The sequence below is a fragment of the Erythrolamprus reginae genome, chromosome 1, assembly GCF_031021105.1.
Source record: "Erythrolamprus reginae isolate rEryReg1 chromosome 1, rEryReg1.hap1, whole genome shotgun sequence".
Taxonomy (NCBI): Eukaryota; Metazoa; Chordata; class Lepidosauria; order Squamata; family Dipsadidae; genus Erythrolamprus; species Erythrolamprus reginae.
Genome location: NC_091950.1, coordinates 182,356,268 through 182,376,821, shown reverse-complemented (window position 1 = coordinate 182,376,821; position 20,554 = coordinate 182,356,268). Strand labels below are relative to the sequence as shown.

The following is a 20,554-nucleotide window of genomic DNA, read 5'->3' as shown; positions in this document are numbered from 1 at the left end:
TTTATCCAGAAGGAACTTGGCCAGCTTCAGGAATAACTAGGAAGAATCCTTCCAACTCTTATTCTGTGATATTAAAGTGTTGACACGTTATAATGTCATTGCATAAAAGGTGCGCTTATGTTATGGTGCCTGATGCAAGTACATTATATTATTTGTTTGTGGATGGCATGAGACATATGTCACTTGCTTCTATTCCACACAAATGCCCATAATCATTAGAATGATAGATTTGTTTATTTACTCATTCAATGTTGGGTTGATTATAAATAATTAAATCATAAAGAAATGAAATGCAGAAGTTACAGACAGTAATAATTACCTTCCCAATATGACCATTCATGAAATAGTTTTTAGGTGTAATCTAGCCTTTCTTGTACTAGCGAGTTGATCAAAATATGTAATTACTAAGAAAATTGGTCTATTTTAACTCAAAGAATGTTAATAAACTTGTTGACTTTAGCAAAATTGTTGTGTAATGAAGTGAGTTGTAATGCTTTTGCTTGAAATCGGACTTGGAGGAATTGAAGTCAGATTCAGTCATTTAAGTCCAAGTTGGGGGTCCCCAATCTATGGTCCGTGGCCCACTATCAGGCTGCAGGTTAATAGCCACTGGGCGACATGGACCGGCCAGAGCACATGCTTCAGCCCCAGCCACGTTGCAGGCAAACTACTCTGTTCTAAATCAAAAACTCCCATTTTGTATTTTGATTCACATGGCCTCCTTGTTACATGGTGATTCAGATTGCATGGTTTATGTTAGGTTGTACTGAATGTAGGCATTGTATGTTATTTTCTTTCTTTGTAGATGAAGAAGGAATTCATGGGCCAACAGTGAATATTGATGGGTCAGAATTTTGGTTCGTGACAAATAAGCATCTGAGCTATCAAGAAGCTTCCTTGTATTGTTCTGAAAATGGAAGTGACTTGGCTTATGTGACCTCCTTCACTGCGCTGAATGGAATTCTAAGCACAATTTTAAAAGTAATGCATTCATTTATATTTTGGGTGATTGCTGTTGAAGGAAATGACGGTCCACATCCCTTTTCCTTGTGGATTTTGATGGCGGATATCATTAAATCATTAGGAAATGAAATGCAGAAGTTGCAGGCAGTGAGGTACATTAAACCAGTGTTTCCCAAACTTGGCAACTTGAAGATATTTGGACTTCAACTCCCAGAATGCCCCAGCCAGCGAATGCTGGCTGGGGAATTCTGGGAGTTGAAGTCCAAATATCTTCAAGTTGCCAAGATTGGGAAACACTGCATTAAACCCATCAGAGTTTTCCATAAAAGTGAGCAGGAAATCATGCTGCTATTTGTTCAGTAATTTGTTGCTAAAATTCATCAGTGAGATCTGGGTGACTCTGGAGATCACGTGAAATCTTGGCTTGCTCATGCTTTGTGTTATGGCATTCTGTGTGCATCTCTACTGCTCTATCTACGAATAAATACAAAAACAAACAGTTAATTTTGCATTAATTTATTAAGATATTTTAATGGGGAATTTGGCTTGAGGTCAGAGAATGAAGCCAGTGGCCATAATTGTAGAAAACCATGACTACTTCTTTCTCTGGAGTTTTTTTCTGGATACAGGTAGGCCTCAGCTTACCATAATTTTTTTACATACATAAAAGAAAAGATACATTTGTCAAGAATCATATATGTATCTTTTGTATCTTTTCTTCTATGTACACAGAGCTTTTTCACCAAAGACAAATTCCTTGTGTGTCCAAACACATTTGGCCAATAAAGAATTCTATTCTATTCTATTCTATTCTATTCGTGACTGTTCAAAGTTACAACAGCACTGAAAAAAGTGACATGATTCTTTTTCCCACTTATTACTGTTGCTGCATCCATGTGGTCACATGATCAAAATTCAGTTGCTTGGCAACCGGCACATTTTTATGGTGGTTGCAGTGCCCCTGCAAACATTTTGGGATCTTCTGACAAGCAAAATCCACTGGGGATCCAGAATCACTTAACAACCATGTAACTAACTAAAACAACTGCAATAATTCACTTAACAACTGAAGCAAGAAAGATCGTAAAATGGGCCAGAAATTCACTTAACAACTGTCTCACTTAGCAACCGAAATTTTGTGCTCGGTTGTGGCCGTAAGTCAAGAACTACCTGTAATTAAGAGAATGTCCTTCACTGAACCAGTAGTTGACTGCTGGGAGATCCAGATTCCAGTGACACATTAGCCACAGAGGGTTGACTCTCTCAGCCCAATCTATCCGACAAATGGTTATTATGGATGGCAAAATAGGTCTTGCACTGCAAATGACTTATATGCACTGCAGATGACTTAAACCATCCAGGTAAGATTATAGAGTTTGGGAAATCATAGATGGTTTCTTGGTTGGATCAAATTATAGGTGAAGTCAGCATGAATCGCATTTACAATAAGACATTCTTAATTACTAGATTTAATTTCTCCCTTATTTATGATGTGCCTGCCCTAAATCTTGCTGAGTTTTTTAATTGTTTTGTAATTTCTTATATATTGTGATAAATTGTGTTACAGCACTAGCAGTATTAAAATGCTGATTGCAGATACCATGCTGCAGTAAACAGTTCTTTATTATTATGGTTGTAGAAGTGGACATTAGAGTTCCCTAAAAAGCAGTTGAGAAGAATATCTAACAAATCAACAGTCATTTAGGATTTTTGAGCTTTTCTCGAAGATTGCTACACTCTCATGCAACTAAGAAACATTTTTCAGTACTGCATGAAAGAGATTAACATTGGATATTGCATTTCATGCTAACAAAATCTGCTTTTTGCAGTTATCGGATGAGAATCAGAACTGGTGGTTCAAATACAGAATTCCAACAACTTACTATCATTTGCCGTAAGTAGAAACATCCATCTGTGTTGTTCTAAAGATTATTTATGTTATGAAAACTATTTGCAAAGTACAATGCTGACTCTGCCACTTAATGATTGAAGGGAAAGGGAAGAGAAATGGTGAATCTTGGGAAGCCAGGGAATTTTAACATTACATTTTGACTTTAAAACATATTTTTTACAATTGTTCAAATGGGAATTTAGTAACTGAATGGATTGGTTAAAGATTTCCTACCTTTATTCCATAAACAGTTGCATATGAGTTAGCGGGAGGCAGTATTTTACAAGATTAAGTACAAATGATACTACTAGTGCCCATGCTTTACCCTTTTTTGAAAAATTTGGTATTTGAAGGCTTGCCTTTGATTTTTGATTTTTAATTTTTTGGCTACATTAAGAAAAACCCTTCAACATATGTGGGACCATATCTCTGCACCAGGGTTAAGTTTTATTTGAAAATGAAAAAGAAAAATGTTAAAGCAAGTTTTGTGTATATATTTATATGGGGCAGTTCATCGCATTAGTTTTAGTGTCTATAACTAAATGAACAATATTTGTAACTGCGCCCATTCTCCCAGGTTCTCTAGTACCTTAAAAATAAAAAGTAAAATATTGTTGGAGTTGAACTCAACCTCTGTGACCTCAATAACAGTTTTCATGGCAATTAGACGGGAGCTATAGAAATTGTATAAATAAAATAAGTAATTGTCTTTTTCCAAGATCTAGCCTACAGTGCTGGTATGCCCTCAGTCTCCCATGACATCACAAGCGGGTTGCTACTGGTTTTGGCGAAGCAGGATGAACCCACTTCTGTTCCAAACCCGGAAGTAATACCATATATTGCACACACACAAAAAACCCTTCCAAAAGAGATTGAACTAAGACGTGTTTTGTCTAGAGGAATGTTATTTCATGAAAATAGAAGATGTACAGTTTTTTTATCTGGATTAAAATTGGAGCATCGGTTCATCCATCTTCACTCCTCCCATCAGTCTTGGCCTGGATTGGGCCTTTTTGCCTGTAGCATCTACCTGGGTGGGTTGGAAAGAGGAAAGTTGGTAGAAACATAGCTAATCCTCAACCTCAACAATTGGGACCAGAAGTTTTGTTGCTAAACAACATTGTTGAGTAAGCCATCATGTGACTGGACCTTATTTTATTATCATTTTTATCATGGTATTTATCAAATCACCATGATTTTTAAGCATATCATGTGGTTGTGAAGGAAATCCCAGCCATTAAGCGAATTGGTTGACTGATTGTCAGAAGCCATTTGGGAAGATTGCAAATAGTGATCACATAACAGCAAGATGTCGCAACTGTTGTAAATTGGAACTGGTTTCCAGGCACCCAAATCGTGATTATGTGTCCATGGTGCGACAGTTGTAATTTCAAGGACAGGTCATGAGTCATTTTTGTAAAGGCTATCTTAACTTTGAACCATCATTAAGAGAAGCACTGGTAAATAAAGACTACTTGTAGGATCATAATCCAACCGTTCCTGTTTTTCATATTTTGTGCAGTTCTCTGCGTAGGAGGTGCCAAGAAAAATTATGCTGCTGCTTCCTCTTAATTTTATCATATTAGCTTATCCTATTACCCTACCATAAATACCGCAATTATGTAACTTACATTTCATATTTTCATTATTTAAATATATTTGTTTTTATAAATATAATATCTACCAAATATATTTGATGTAAGTTGTAACATATGCATAAAATGTGATTGACCTTGGCCTATCATTGTATCCCTTACACTATTTGTATGCCACTCTATAGCTATATGATTCTTGTTTCCTTGTTTAAAAAATAATAATAATATTCTCTTTGTTTTTTCCTAAGCTTTTTATCACACTATTTTGATCACTATCCCAGAAAATGTTGGCATATCTCTTATCGATCCTGGTTAAGAGGTAATAGCTTTATTTCTTTTTTAATCAGCCTATATTTTTAGAAATGTTCTCAGTCTTTCTCCTAAATAAAAAGAGTATATTAATTTTCCTTCAGGCTTCTTTTTGTGGGATTCTTGTTTTCTACTCTATGATTTTTAATCTTAAATTCTGCCAACTCGAGGCAGCAAAGTAAGAAAATGTACTTGTTTCCTCTTCACCCTAATGGATCTTTTTGCTTCTGTTCTTGTCTTGATTGAAATTGACAAGAGGTAAACAGTTTAAAGTTTGCATTCTCCAAATAATTGTTCTGAAACTGTGAGTTTGTTTCCATCTATAGCACGGGTGTCAAACTCACCACATCATATTGCTGCCTTGAAATGGTCCTGGGTTGGGCCTAGAGGCAAAAAGGAGCTGTGACGTTCCTTCTATATACCAGGGTGATCCGACATAAAACACACACACACACACACACACACACACATATATATATATACACACACACACACACACAGAGTAAAATACATGATGAAGGTTATAGAGGAGATACTCATAGTAAAATATATCTATGAAAGAATATAAAAGAAGATATAGTAATAGAACATATCAATGAAAGAATAGAAGAAGAGATATAGGAATAGAAGAAAGGTATAGGAGATATAGGAGAGCAATAGGACAGGAGACGGAAGGCACTCTAGTGCACTTGTACTCGCCCCTTACTGACCGCTTAGGAATCTGGATAGGTCAACCATTGATAATCTAAGGGTAAAGTGTTGGGGGTTTGGGGATGACACTATGGAGTCCGGTAATGAGTTCCACGGTTCGACAACTCGGTTACTGAAGTCATATTTTTTACAGTCAAGTTTGGAGCGGTTAATATTAAGTTTAAATCTGTTGTGTGCTCTTGTGTTGTTGTGGTTGAAGCTGAAGTAGTCGCCGACAGGCAGGACATTGCAGCATATGATCCTGTGGGCAATACTTAGATCTTGTTTAAGGTGTCTTAGTTCTAGGCTTTCTAGGCCCAGGAAGTTTCTTGGGACTCTGAGATTGGTTGTTTTCTTGCAGATGTTTCATTATCCAAACTATGTAATACCATCAGTGCTAAACTTTAGATAGATGGTTACCGTGCTGACAGGAATGGAGGCAAGATGAAATTCTGAACAGGAATGTTTTATTTCTAACTTCAATACCACAAGCAGCACAAGTGAACAGAACAGCAACTCAGCGTTTGACAGCTCCTTTGATAGTCGAGCTGTCAAACTGGCAACCAATCAAGACGGCCCAATTTCCCGCTAGCCAGCTGCTTATGTCTTAGCCAATCAGGCTTCGACATGCAGCCGGCTTGGGTATGTTGGCGTCATCATAAGTCTGAATACTTAAGAGAAATATCAGCAAGGAACAACCAACCTCAGCACCATCCCTGAGGTACAAACTTCTGAGGGTTCTATTTGGTTTAAAGTATAAAACTAAATTTGAAACCAAAGGTATTAAAAACAGTCTTCAATTAAAACTATGTTATTCCTTACATTAAACTTAGCTAGAGGTCTGCAATAACAGGATATCAGCATAACAATTCTCTATTTATTCTCTATTCTGCAGGCAATTCATTAGATTGCAGTACAAAACTGCCTTTCATTTGTGAGAAATACAATGCATCATTACTGGAGACAGGAGAACCAGACTATAAACCACCTCAGGAAGGCTGCCCTGAAAATTGGATTTTTTTCCTAAATAAGGTAGCGTATAAATCATTTGGGATTCTGAATATTATATTTCAGTCCTCAGAAGCTGACTTGAAATGGTTATCAAACTAGTTTGATGAACATTTAAAGATCTGCAATAACTTGCAAACCCAACAGGCTTGAAGGGTTTAATCTGGGTTGGTCACTGTGACCAGAGGTTTAGTCATCCGAAATTTCAGACGTGCTGGGTCCAATCCTCAGGGACCTTCTCTCTATTAGAATATTGGTCTTCTCTCTACACATTCTGGTACAGAAAAGTTGCCTGAGGGTGAACTCCAGAACAAGTCCTAAAGCTCGGAAGAGTGACCCAGACCTTGCAACGTTATCCTGAAACATGTATATTTACCTTCATTTTTAACAAACATGACATTGGGATCTTGTATGAATATACAGTAGTCCCTCACCTATCGCTGGTGTTACGTTCCAGACCTGGCCGCAATAGGTGAAATCCGCGATGGGGAATTTATCAACTGATAGTACTTATTTAAGTATTTATATTGTAATTGTTTGGTAAGTTTTCATTGTTTTAAGTGTTTATAAATCCTTCCCACACAGTATTTATTTTAGATACAGTATTTAAATACAGTATTTATAATTTTAGATTTTTTTTAAAAAAAAACCTGCCGATCGAGTTCGGCGGGCTGTTTAAATCTGCCGATCAACTTCCTCAGAAACCCGCGATGAAGTAAAGCCGCAGTAGGTGAAGCGCGGTATAGCGAGGGACTACTGTAGTTTAAACAAATGTTTAATTCAAAACATTTGTGAAATATCTATGTCAGAGGTTATATATATTTTTTAAAATCTTTTACAGTGTTATCGAAAGGTGACCCCTCGGAACATGACATTTAAAAACGCAAATGAATATTGTAAAACTTTAGGAGGAATCCTTCTTACAATCAAAAGCCAGATTGAACAAGGTAAGAATGTACATGAGCCGTGGTGGCGCAGTGGTTAGAATGCAGTAGTGTAGACTCACTTCCCACAGCTAGGAGTTCTAGCCTCACCAGTTCAAGGTTGACTCAGCCTTCCATCCTTCTCAATAAAATGAGGACCCAAATTTTGGGGCCAATATGCTGGCATTGGTAAACCTCTATTCCATACATAGATCTTTATCCATTAATAGGCTGCTACTGAAACGGTCAGGATCGCCATTCTGGTAGTGGAAATGGTGATGCACACACATCTCCGATCCCTGATGTGCACACACATGCCCCCTTGTGAGATTTGGCTTCTGCGCATATGCGGCAAATGGAATCTTGCTTTAGAACACTTGCACGCATGAGATTTCAGCAATTTTGGGCCTTTTTTTTTGCTTCTCGGCATGTACAGAAGCAAAGAAATCTGTGAAAATTATCCGAACTCTCATGCGTGCAAGTGTCCTTGTGTGAGATTTTGCTTCTGCCAAATCTTGCACCGGGCACATGCACGCCCACTGCCAGTATGAACAGTGCCAGTGGCGGGCAGCCCCTTGCTGTCTATATCGCAAGATTCTTTCATATATGTATCGTACATGTAGTCATTTGATTCGTTCAAACTGAATGATATGGATCTGCTTCTGAGAAAGGCTTTGTGTATGAGATACTAATGCAAGTTCTGTTTGTGGACACGCATTGTGAGGAAGACAAATGACAAAACCTGAATCTGCCCTTTTTGCACATGTGTTTCATCATCACATGTACAGACATAACGGACAGAGCATTCTGGTGGCTCTGCTGAAAGTCTTCACCTTGCATATCTTCTTATGTACGCTTCCTCTTGGTGTAGTACAGTGGTTCTCAACCTGGGGGTCGGGACCCCTTTGGGGATCGAACAACCGTTTCACAGGGGTCGCCTAACACCTTGGAAAAAGACAAATTTGTTTTATACGTTTAGCGTCTTTCCGGCGCTTTGGAACATATTCTTACAATCTGACCAATCAGGTGTTTATAGAGGGGCTCTAGGCTCTTCCCCTAGGTCCCGCCAGCCAACATTGCTTGGTCGATGGGACCCTAAGGAGACCAACTCTGTAGGACCTCACTGGTCGCTGGGATTCATGCGGCAGAAGGCGGTCTCGGAGATAGTCTGGTCCTATTCCATGTAGGGCTTTCTGGTCATAACCAACACTTTGAATTGTGTCCAGAAACCGATCGGCAGCCAATGCAGTCCGCGGAACGATGACGAGATATGGGCATGTCTTGGAAGGCCCAAAACTGCTCACACAGCTGCACTGATATCTTAAGAAACTTCTCTATATATTTTATTTATATTACATGTTAGTAACTGGGTTATATTTTTTTGGTATGCACCTACCTAGATTTTGAAAGAATTTGGTACAAATGCTGAACTGATATATGACTGGGTACCCAATCATATATAGTTTCACCAATTGATAACTATTCTGTTTTGGACCAATTATTAGAGCTATTGGATTATTGTATATTGTTCATGATTGTTGTTAGCCGCCCCGAGTTTTCGGAGAGGGGCGGCATGTAAATCCAATAAACTTGAAACTACCTGCTATTTTATTGAATGCAGCTATCAATTGCATTAATCCTGGAATAGTAGTGGGAGGTTTAGAAATAAACAATGTAATTTACAACTAAAACCAATTTGCTGTATATTTGCCACACAGTTAGCCGTTCCAGGGGAACGAGGGACCGTTGCTTAATAACGGTCCCTTGTTCTGGCTCTGTGAGCCCAATCTTGGGTACTGGTGGTGAGTGTAACTCTGGCCCTGGGTTCAGATTGCTGCTGCTGAATGCCAGGTCGGTAGTAAATAAAGCTCTCCTCATCCGGGATTTGACCCTGGATGAGGAGGCCGACCTGGCATGTATTACTGAAACCTGGCTGGGCCCGGAGGGAGGTGTTCCTCTCTCTGAAATTTGCCCAGCCGGGTTTCAGATATGGCATCAACCTCGACCCCAGGGAAGGGGGGGAGGAGTGGCTATTGTAGCCAGGGAGAGCCTTTGCCTGTGTAGACTCATTGCTCCGGAAATTGCGGGTTGCGAGTCTCTCTTGATGAAGTTGGACTTAGGGGTTCAGGAGGGCTTATTTCTCACGTACCTGCCTCCCAGCTGCGTGTCAAAAGCCCTGCCTGTGCTACTCGAGGAGGTAGCCGGGTTGGCGGTGGAGTTCCCCGGACTCATCGTCCTGGGGGACTTCAACCTGCCGTCACTCGGCGAAACCTCTGGGTTGGCACAGGAGTTCATGGCCACCATGACAGCCGTGGACCTGACTCAAGTAGTACAGGGTCCGACTCACGAGGGAGGGCACGCACCTGACATGGTATTCCTTTCCGAGCAATTGAGTAATGGTCTGAGACTAAGGGGCTTAGAAGTATTGCCTTTGTCATGGTCAGACCATTTTCTACTACGGCTTGACTTCCTGGCTCCAATCCTCCCCCGCAGGGAGGCGGAACTAATGAAGATGTTCCGCCCCAGACGCCTGATGGACCCAGAGGGCTTTCAAACGGCGCTTGGGGTTATTCCAGAGGCACTCGTCCACAGTTCGGCGGAGTCTCTCGCGGAGGCCTGGAACAGGACTGCGGCGGGGGCTCTTGACCGGATTGCGCCTTTGCGACCTCTCTGTGGCGCTAGACCCCGTAGAGCCCCATGGTTCAACGAGGAGCTCCGGGAGTTGAAACGCCAAAAGAGACGTCTAGAGAAGCGATGGAGGAAGAGTAGGTCTGAATCCGACCGAACACTTGTAAGAGCTTTTATTAAGACTTACAAAGTGGCGCTCAAGGCGGCAAGATGCGCGTATCATGCCGCCTTGATTGCATCAGCGGAATCCCGCCCGGCCGCTCTGTTTAGGGTGACCCGCTCCCTTCTTAACCACGGGGGAGTTGGGGAGCCCTTACAGAGTAGTGCCGAGGATTTTAACACGTTTTTCGCTGATAAAGTCGCTCGGATCCGGGCCGACCTCGACTCCAATTGTAAAAGAGAGTCGACTGACAACGAGTCAGTCGAGGTGACTGGGGCACGTACTTGTCCACCTGTCTGGGAAGAGTTTGATCTGGTGACACCTGATGAAGTGGACAAGGCCATTGGAGCTGTGAGTTCCGCCACCTGTTTACTGGATCCGTGTCCCTCCTGGCTGGTTTCGGCCAGCAGGGAGGTGACGCGGAGCTGGGCCCAGGAGATTACCAACGCTTCCTTGGGGAGGGGAGTTTTTCCATCACTCTATATAGAAGCGCTCGTGCGCCCCCTCCTCAAGAAGCCCTCCCTGGACCCAGCTGTGCTTAACAACTATCGTCCAGTCTCCAACCTTCCCTTTATGGGGAAGGTTGTCGAGAAGGTGGTGGCGCTCCAGCTCCAGCGGTCCTTGGAAGAAGCCGATTATCTAGGTCCCCAGCAGTCGGGTTTCAGGCCCGGTTACAGCACGGAAACCGCTTTGGTCGCGTTGATGGATGATCTCTGGCGGGCCCGGGACAGGGGTTTATCCTCTGTCCTGGTGCTCCTTGACCTATCAGCGGCTTTCGATACCATCGACCATGGTATCCTTCTGCACCGGCTGGAGGGGTTGGGGGTGGGAGGCACTGTTCTTCAGTGGTTCTCCTCCTACCTCTCTGGCCGGTCGCAGTCGGTGTTAGTGGGGGGGTCAGAGGTCGACTCCTAGGTCTCTCCCTTGTGGGGTGCCTCAGGGGTCGGTCCTCTCCCCCCTGCTATTCAACATCTACATGAAACCGCTGGGCGAGATCATCCAAGGACATGGGGTGAGGTATCATCAATATGCGGATGATACCCAGCTTTACATCTCCACCCCATGCCCAGTCAACGAAGCGGTGGAAGTGATGTGCCGGTGCCTGGAGGCTGTTGGGGCCTGGATGGGTGTCAACAGACTCAAGCTCAACCCGGATAAGACGGAGTGGCTGTGGGTTTTGCCTCCCAAGGACAATCCCATCTGTCCGTCCATTACCCTGGGGGGGAATTATTGACCCCCTCAGAGAGGGTCCGCAACTTGGGCGTCCTCCTCGATCCACAGCTCACATTAGAAAAACATCTCTCAGCTGTGGCGAGGGGGGCGTTTGCCCAGGTTCGCCTGGTGCACCAGTTGCAGCCCTATCTGGACCGGGACTCATTACTCACAGTCACTCATGCCCTCATCACCTCGAGGTTCGACTACTGTAATGCTCTCTACATGGGGCTACCTTTGAAAAGTGTTCGGAAACTTCAGATCGTGCAGAATGCAGCTGCGAGAGCAGTCATGGGCTTATCTAGGTATGCCCATGTTTCACCATCACTCCGCAGTCTGCATTGGTTGCCGATCAGTTTCCGGTCACAATTCAAAGTGTTGGTTATGACCTTTAAAGCCCTTCATGGCATTGGACCAGAATACCTCCGAGACCGCCTCCTGCCGCACGAATCCCAGCGACCGATTAGGTCCCACAGAGTGGGCCTTCTCCGGGTCCCGTCAACTAAACAATGTCGGTTGGCGGGCCCTAGGGGAAGAGCCTTCTCTGTGGCGGCACCGGCTCTCTGGAACCAACTCCCGCCGGAGATTAGAATTGCCCCTACTCTTCCTGCCTTCCGTAAACTCCTTAAAACCCACCTTTGCCGTCAGGCATGGGGGAACTGAAACATCTTCCCCTGGGCATGTTTAATTTATATATGGTATGCTTGTGTGTATGTCTGTTAGTATATGGGGTCTTTTAAATCTTTTAATTTTAAATTTGTTAGATTATTTATGATTTGTTTCCACGTGTTGTGAGCCGCCCCGAGTCTTCGGAGAGGGGCGGCATACAAATCTAAGTAATAAATAAATAAATAAAATATTGAGTTATTGTTGCCGTCTTGACTTTATGAACTGCCCTTGTCTGCAAGTGAATTCCTTTACCTGTTTAATCCTAATATTCAAATATTTATCTTCTTCCTTACAGACTTTATAACAACCTTACTCCCCAATCTGCCCCCAAAGATTTGGATTGGTTTACGTTCCCAATTGCATATGCGCATAAGCAAGTGGGTTGATGACAGTGGTTTAGATTATGTCAATTTCCATCCTTTGCTTCAGGGAAGCCTAAGAAGAATTGAATTTAATGTGAGTTGTTGATTACTGTTTTTCCACTGTAGGTTTTCCCTGTAATTTATTTAGAGCAGAAAAAAAGTTTTGCTTTTACTAATTTAAGATAGAGGAGAAATGGGAAGTTGAAAATAGAAAAGAACATCCCATCCATTTTGAATAAATTGTTTGTAGTTGGATGGCTTCTTCAGAAATTTAGGTATTTATATTATAAATTGGGTCATTTATATTATGCCAAATATTGCTTGTGATATAATTGTGACAACAGCATAAGGAACATGATTTTGGTAACAATCTTAATTATAAGACACAGTAGGTAGCATTACCTACTCCAGTGGTCCCCAGCCCACGGGCCACTATTGAGACCATGGCCCATTTGTAACTGAGCCATGCAAGTGGTGAGCAAGTGCACACACATGCAAAACTATTTGCACTAGTGGTGGACATGCATACATACTCATCACTCATATAAAACTATCCTTTCTGCCCCTGCTGGTCCTCCAAGCTGGAAAGTTTGGAGCCTGTTGATCTAGTCAACCGGGACTGATCTTGGAAAAGCTAACCAGAGTCAGTCTGCTGAGTGGGATTGGAGAATATTAGATTCAATTGAGAAAAATCAGAAAAAGGAGGTGATGGCACAACCTTCCACGTTTTTATCAAGGGAGTAATGTAGATCTTTCCTATACTCATTGGTTATCTGCCGCATGAATCACAGCGACTGGTTAGGTCCCACAGAGTTGGTCTCCTCCGGGTCCCGTCAACTAAACAATGTCGTTTGGCAGGACCCAGGGGAAGAGCCTTCTCTGTGGCGGCTCCGACCCTCTGGAATCAGCTCCCTCCAGAGATTAGAACTGCCCCCACCCTCCTTGCCTTTCGTAAACTCCTTAAAACCCACCTCTGTCGTCAAGCGTGGGGGAACTGAAACATCTCCCCCTGCCTATGTAGTTTTTTGTGTATGATATAGTCATATCATACACAAAATGTATGTATGTTTTTATATATTGGGGTTTCTTGTTTTTTAGACTTTTTAAATGTATTATTGTTATTTTAGATTGTAACTATTAGATTTGTCATTATACAGTGATCCCCCGGTTATTGCGTCCCCAACCATTGCGAACAGGGTAATTTGCGATTTTTGAACCCGGAAGTCAAAACACCATCTACGCATGCGTGCCCTTTTTTCTATGGGCACGCATGCGTAGATGGGGCCCGGCAGATCAGCTGCTGGGCGGCTTCCCTGGGTCTTCCCCCTCTTGCTGGCGGGAGGGCGAGCAGCGGGCATCAGCAAGGAGTTTCCCCACCGCCCACGCAAACTCCTCGCTGCCGCCCGCCCTTCGCCCGCCCACGCGGTTCATTCTCGCCGCTTTCGAGCTGAGTCCTGAAGCGAATTCGCTCCAGGACTCAGCTCGAAAGCGCCGAGAGCCAGCGGGGACAAACCGTTCGCTGGCGCTGGCTATCGGCGCTTTTGAGCTGAGTCCGGAAGCGAATTCGCTCCAGGACTCAGCTCGAAAGCGCCGAGAGCCAGCGTGGACAAGCCGTTCGCTGGCGCTGGCTATCGGCGCTTTTGAGCTGAGTCCTGGAGCGAATTCGCTCCCGGACTCAGCTCGAAAGCGCCGATAGCCAGCGTGGACAAGCCGTTCGCTGGCGCTGCCTATCGGCGCTTTTGAGCTGAGTCCTGGAGCGAATTCGCTCCCGGACTCAGCTCGAAAGCGCCGATAGCCAGCGTGGACAAGCCGTTCGCTGGCGCTGGCTATCGGCGCTTTTGAGCTGAGTCCTGGAGCGAATTCGCTCCCGGACTCAGCTCGAAAGCGCCGATAGCCAGCGTGGACAAGCCGTTCGCTGGCGCTGGCTATCGGCGCTTTTGAGCTGAGTCCTGGAGCGAATTCGCTCCCGGACTCAGCTCGAAAGCGCCGATAGCCAGCGTGGACAAGCCGTTCGCTGGCGCTGGCTATCGGCGCTTTTGAGCTGAGTCCTGGAGCGAATTCGCTCCCGGACTCAGCTCGAAAGCGCCGATAGCCAGCGTGGACAAGCCGTTCGCTGGCGCTGGCTATCGGCGCTTTTGAGCTGAGTCCGGAAGCGAATTCGCTCCAGGACTCAGCTCGAAAGCGCCGAGAGCCAGCGTGGACAAGCCGTTCGCTGGCGCTGGCTATCGGCGCTTTTGAGCTGAGTCCTGGAGCGAATTCGCTCCCGGACTCAGCTCGAAAGCGCCGATAGCCAGCGTGGACAAGCCGTTCGCTGGCGCTGGCTATCGGCGCTTTTGAGCTGAGTCCTGGAGCGAATTCGCTCCCGGACTCAGCTCGAAAGCGCCGATAGCCAGCGTGGACAAGCCGTTCGCTGGCGCTGGCTATCGGCGCTTTTGAGCTGAGTCCTGGAGCGAATTCGCTCCCGGACTCAGCTCAAAAGCGCCGATAGCCAGCGTGGACAAGCCGTTCGCTGGCGCTGGCTATCGGCGCTTTTGAGCTGAGTCCTGGAGCGAATTCGCTCCCGGACTCAGCTCGAAAGCGCCGATAGCCAGCGTGGACAAGCCGTTCGCTGGCGCTGGCTCTCGGCGCTTTTGAGCTGAGTCCTGGAGCGAATTCGCTCCCGGACTCAGCTCGAAAGCGCCGATAGCCAGCGTGGACAAGCCGTTCGCTGGCGCTGGCTCTCGGCGCTTTTGAGCTGAGTCCTGGAGCGAATTCGCTCCCGGACTCAGCTCGAAAGCGCCGAGAGCCAGCGTGGAGGAGCCGAAGATTGGGGGCGGCACGGCTATTTTAAAATGTCGCCGCCGGCATGGGGGGCTTGCCAGCACCCCCCGGACCCCCAACCCGGGTTTGGGGGTCTGCTAGGAAGCCCCCCATGCCGGCGGCAAACAGCCGCGCCGCCCCCAATCTTCGGTTCCTCGCTAGCGCTGTGGGAGTAAAAACACCATCTGCACATGCGCAGATGGTGTTTTTACTTCCACAGCGCTACTTCGTGAAAACCCGCTCGTTGCGGGGGGTCCTGGAACGGAACCCTCGCAACGAGCGGGGGATCACTGTATATTGTTTTTATCATTGCTGTAAGCCGCCCCGAGTCTACGGAGAGGGGCCGCATACAAATCTAATAAATAATAATAATAATAATAATTATTATTATTATTATATAATATAATAATATAATAATAATATCACATGGGCCTATAATTAGCAATTTTTATTTTCATCTCATTATAATGAAAATGAAGAAAGTGTAACTTAAACCAAAAGTAATAGTCATTTCTATGACTTCATATTTCTGGTTTAGATGAAATCCAAACAAAATCACTTATTATTATTATTATTATTATTATTATTATTATTATTATTATTATTTTGGCAACAAGATAGCTTTACAAATCATGGTTTCAAATGGATGCTTTCTATAAATAATAGTTAAGACTGAAGGTTTGGATTCAGATCCCAGTTCTGTGCAAGAAGGAAACAAAATTTATTCTGAAGTTAGAATTAAGCTCACATCATTCTGAGAGGTAAAATTGTGTGAGACTGCCAAATACATCTCTTGTGCCACTAAAATGGATGGAGCAATAGTCTAGTCCATCTACTCTACAACAAAATTGTAAATTTTAAATAATTCCATTATTGGAAGCAATAATGATTATTTTCCATTATTGGAAGCAGTAATTATTATTTTTTAATAAAGGAATATTTAATGAATGAATGTCATAGACCGTTCATACGGGCTTGGCAACCAAAGGATCTCAAGGATGATAGAAAGGGCTAGTCTTCAGCTAGCTTCCAATGGCTGGGTGGGAAAAGTCCAGCAGTTGGAGAGTGATTTGAAATCAGCTGTTCTGCCAAGTTAGTGTCCAATGTGAACACCTGGATGCCATCATACCACCTGTTGTAGATAAAACTTCATGCGTGACCCTGGTTATCAGGTGCATGATATATTGTCGTGCAACATTGCATAGTCAAAAGGAGTACATTTTGCGTCGTGACTTTTTCTTGGCTTGTAAGAACATACCAAGGATGCCCCTCTTCTCGCTGAGAAGGAGCCAGTTGAAGGAAGCAGAGGCTATATGTTTTTGCTTGATAAAGAAAAGTTGGAGCCAGGCCCCTGGTTCTGTTTCCTGCTTGTGGTTGCAGTTATACAATCAGCGTTTCATATCCTTTCAGGTTTTCAGTTGGTAAACTCTGCCAGTTCTCACTACATCAAAGCTTTTCCTTCCTAATCGTTGCCTACAGCAGGCAGGCAGGTCATTACCCTATTTCATTAATTTGTTAAAATTGTCCGGTAACGATGGGATGGTTCTAAAATATGGAGTGTGTTGTTTTGAATTTAAAATACTCAAATTTGCTGTTCATTTTGATTTCATGTTTTCCACACCACTACTAGGTAGAACATTAAGAACCACAATAACTTAAAAAAAAAAACCCAAGACCCTGATCTCATTCCAGTAGCTATGTTAGAATGCAGGAGGTGTGAGTATAGTTATAGTTATAGTTTATTAGATTTGTATGCTGCCCCTCTCCTAAGACTTGGGGCGGCTCCCAGCATAGCAATAATACAATACATTACAAATCTAACAATAAAAAAATTAGATCCATTTAAAAGATATTAATAATATAATAAAACCCCTAGCTATGCAGTCACACACATTCAACCTAATCTATCATGCAGTAAGGCCAAAAATATAAAAAAGGGAAAGATGGTAATTATCCCCATGCCTGGCGACAAAAGTGGGTTTTGAGCATTTTACGGAAGGCGAGGAGAGGGGGGGCTATTCGAATCTCTGGAGGGAGTTGATTCCAGAGGGCCAGGGCCGCCACAGAGAAGGCTCTTCCCCAGGGTCCCGCCAGCCGACATTGTTTAGTCGATGAGACCCAGAGAAGGCCAACTCTGTGGGACCTAATCAGCCGCTGGGATTCGTGCAGCAGGAGGCGGTCTCGGAGATATTCTGGTCCGATGCCATGTAGGGCTTTATAGAGTATGCTAACAAGCTCGTTTTACTCATGCAAGAGCTAGATGTATAATTTAGCAATACCTCCAAACATCACTGTTTAATATGATTGTATCAAGGATTTCAATCATATTTGTTTATAGCACATGCCATTGCTGATAATATAATGTCATATTTCTTTCCCGCTCTCAGATATTTAATGAGGAAGGAAGTAGCCAGTGTGGTATTTTGCTTAATAATCCCAAAGCTCATCTAGGAACTTGGAATTTTACTTCTTGTGCTGATACTTTGCCTGTGGCCATATGTGAGAAGGATCCAGGTACGTGAAGTGGAGAAATGCAGGTTTGAAATACCAACTTTTCATTAAGTGGCATTTTAGATGACCAGATAGTACAGTCAGCACATGAAATATTTAATATTAGAAGATCCACTTGTAAATCTCTAGACCTTGTTGGATCAGTAATAGGGAGGTGGATGGTAAAGATCTAAAAAAAATTAAAAATAGCTCACTTTCTGTAGTAAGATTTAATTACTTTTAAAGTAATTTCCAAATTAAATTTTATCTTGGCTAAGAACTATTAAGTAATACTATACTGTTGGCTTTTCATGCAATCTTTTACTTTTGAAAGCTTCCTGGTACAATCTTGAATGTCACCTTTTTGAAAGGAGAAATATTATTCTTCTTATGCCCAAAAGGAATGCTTTTTAGGATATGCTTGCCATTTGATATCCTTTATATGTATTTAAATTTGTTTTTAGGATAATTGGACTGATTAATCTGGTCCATTGGCTTTTGGATATCAGTTGGATTAATTAAAGTTATTCTTTGAGATTCAGCATTACAGTCCTAATCTTACTAAAATTCAATCACTCTTCAGTCAGAACTGAAGAAGCTTCTCGGATGAGAAGCAAAACAACTTCAAAGAAAAAGCTGTTGTCTTTGCACCTTTGGGACCTAGATGACTGAAAATCACCATAGACACTATTTTTATTAAGTTTCCCAAAATACAATGTGCTCCAAAATGTTTTTGGAAATTAAAGATCTATTATCTAAAGGGAAAATGCTGCTCTTGAAAATATTTTTTTTATTCGATATTACTTCATTCCTTCTCGACTGCTTATTCTTCTTCTGTAGGTTCTGTAGAAAACCAGACAATACAAGTGCCTGAACGTACCATAAAATACCAAAATGTCACTTATACCATAATTCTGAAGAACCTGACATGGTTTGATGCCCAGGAAGAATGCCTGAAGAGTAATATGAGGCTGGTTAGCATAACAGGACCGTATCAACAGGCTTTTCTTGGTTCTCAGGTGGCTCTCCGTAACTACCAGCTCTGGATTGGGCTTTCTAGCTATGATGTAAGGTTCTGCTTTCTCTTTTGAACTTATTCTTGAAATAGGAAAAAAATTGGACATTTGATATAATTATTGAATATATTATAAATAATATCTGCAAAGTGTGAAAACTATGGCTACTGAGAGTGCTGAAATATGTTGCAGATACATGTCTCATGAATACCTTTTTAGAATGTCTCAACAAAAGCGGTAAATTGTTTTTACTCCTTTAAATAGCATCTACAATGGTGTGGTGTTTTGTTTTGTTTTGTTTTAAGAACACACTTTCAAATCCAGCATTATGGGGATGTCCACATTGTTCAAGAACAATTTTACCGAAAATGCTACTAGTCAGATGTTTGTTTGTTTGTTTGTTTGTTTGTTTGTTTGTTTATTGAATTTGTATGCCGTCCCTCTCCGTAGACTCGGGGCGGCTAACAACAATAATAAAAACAGCATGTAAATCCAATACTACAACAACTAAAAAACCCTTATTTTAAAACCAATCATACCTACAAACAAACATACCATGCATTAATTGTAAAGGCCTAGGGGGAAAGAGTATCTCGGCTCCCCTGTGCCTGACGGCAGAGGTGGGTTTTAAGGAGCTTACGAAAGGCGAGGAGGGTGGGGGCAATTCTAATCTCCGGGGGGGAGTTGGTTCCAGAGGGCCGGGGCTGCCACAGAGAAGGCTCTTCCCCTGGCCCCCGCCAAACGACATTGTTTAGTTGACGGAACCCAGAGAAGGCCCACTCTGTGGGACCTAACTGGTCGCTGGGATTCGTGCAGCAGAAGGCGGTCCCTGAGATAATCTGGTCCGGTGCCATGGAGGGCTTTATATAATACTTCCTATCTCAACTCTCCTTTAATAGTTTGAGCTTTCCAACCAGCTTAACTGTTGGCCATGCTTCCCGAGTGGAGATTGGAATCCAGCCCTACTATAACTCATCAGGTGGAGAGGAGTGTACCTTTTTACATGAAGCTAATGGGTGAGGTTATCTGCCAGTTTGGGGTTCAATATCATTAATATGCTTATGACACCCAGTTATCTCCCTCAACCCCAGATCAGCCAAGTGAGTGTTGGAGCCCTATGTCAAATGCTTGGCTGTTCAGGGCTGGATGGGAAGAAGAAAACTCCAACTCAATCCTACAAGGCTCAATGGCTTGGATATTGGAGCCACTTTCCCATTTATACTCTTTGAATGGGGTAGCAGTTCCCCAGTGCTCAAACTGCTACTCCACTTGTGCTCATTCTGGATCAGGAAGCCCTCTAGACACCCAATGTCCGCACTGCCCCCACCCTGCTGGCCTTTCTTAAGGCCACGAAGACCTGGCTCTGCCGGGAGGCTTGGGAGCCATAAATGTTTATGTTTATTTAGATTTGTATGCCGCCCCTCTCCGCAGACTCGGGGCAGCTCACAACAAAGTGAAAAAACAGTTTACAACAAATCTAAATTTCTACTAAAAACATTTAAAAAACCCCATTTTCTAAACACACATACATACACACATACCATTCATAAATTGTATATGCCCGGGGGAGATGTCTCAGTTCCCCCATGCCTGACGACACAGGTGGGTCTTAAGGAGCTTACGAAAGGCAAGGAGAGTAGGGGCAGTTCTAATCTCTGGGGGGAGTTGGTTCCAGAGGGCCGGGGCCGCCACAGAGAAGGCTCTTCCCCTGGGGCCCGCCAACCGACATTGTTTAATAAATGTTACATTCCGGATGGCCAATTTTATGAATGGTGTGCATGTGTATGACGGTGACTGTTTTTATCTTTATGGGTTTTTTTTGTTTTACAATGTTTTAGT

The 20,554-nt window shown here is 43.2% G+C and overlaps 1 protein-coding gene across 1 annotated transcript in view; it reads left to right on the top strand.

Annotated features, from left to right (window-relative positions):
• LY75 (lymphocyte antigen 75) overlaps window positions 1–20,554 on the top strand; it is a 104,145-nt gene that overhangs the window by 56,612 nt on the left and 26,979 nt on the right. The window contains exons 18-25 of the mRNA XM_070731605.1: window positions 806–981; window positions 2,793–2,857; window positions 4,698–4,768; window positions 6,344–6,480; window positions 7,298–7,403; window positions 12,344–12,504; window positions 17,597–17,723; window positions 18,540–18,766. Coding sequence (XP_070587706.1) covers window positions 806–981; window positions 2,793–2,857; window positions 4,698–4,768; window positions 6,344–6,480; window positions 7,298–7,403; window positions 12,344–12,504; window positions 17,597–17,723; window positions 18,540–18,766 — 1,070 coding nt within the window. The remainder of the gene's footprint in view (window positions 1–805; window positions 982–2,792; window positions 2,858–4,697; window positions 4,769–6,343; window positions 6,481–7,297; window positions 7,404–12,343; window positions 12,505–17,596; window positions 17,724–18,539; window positions 18,767–20,554) is intronic.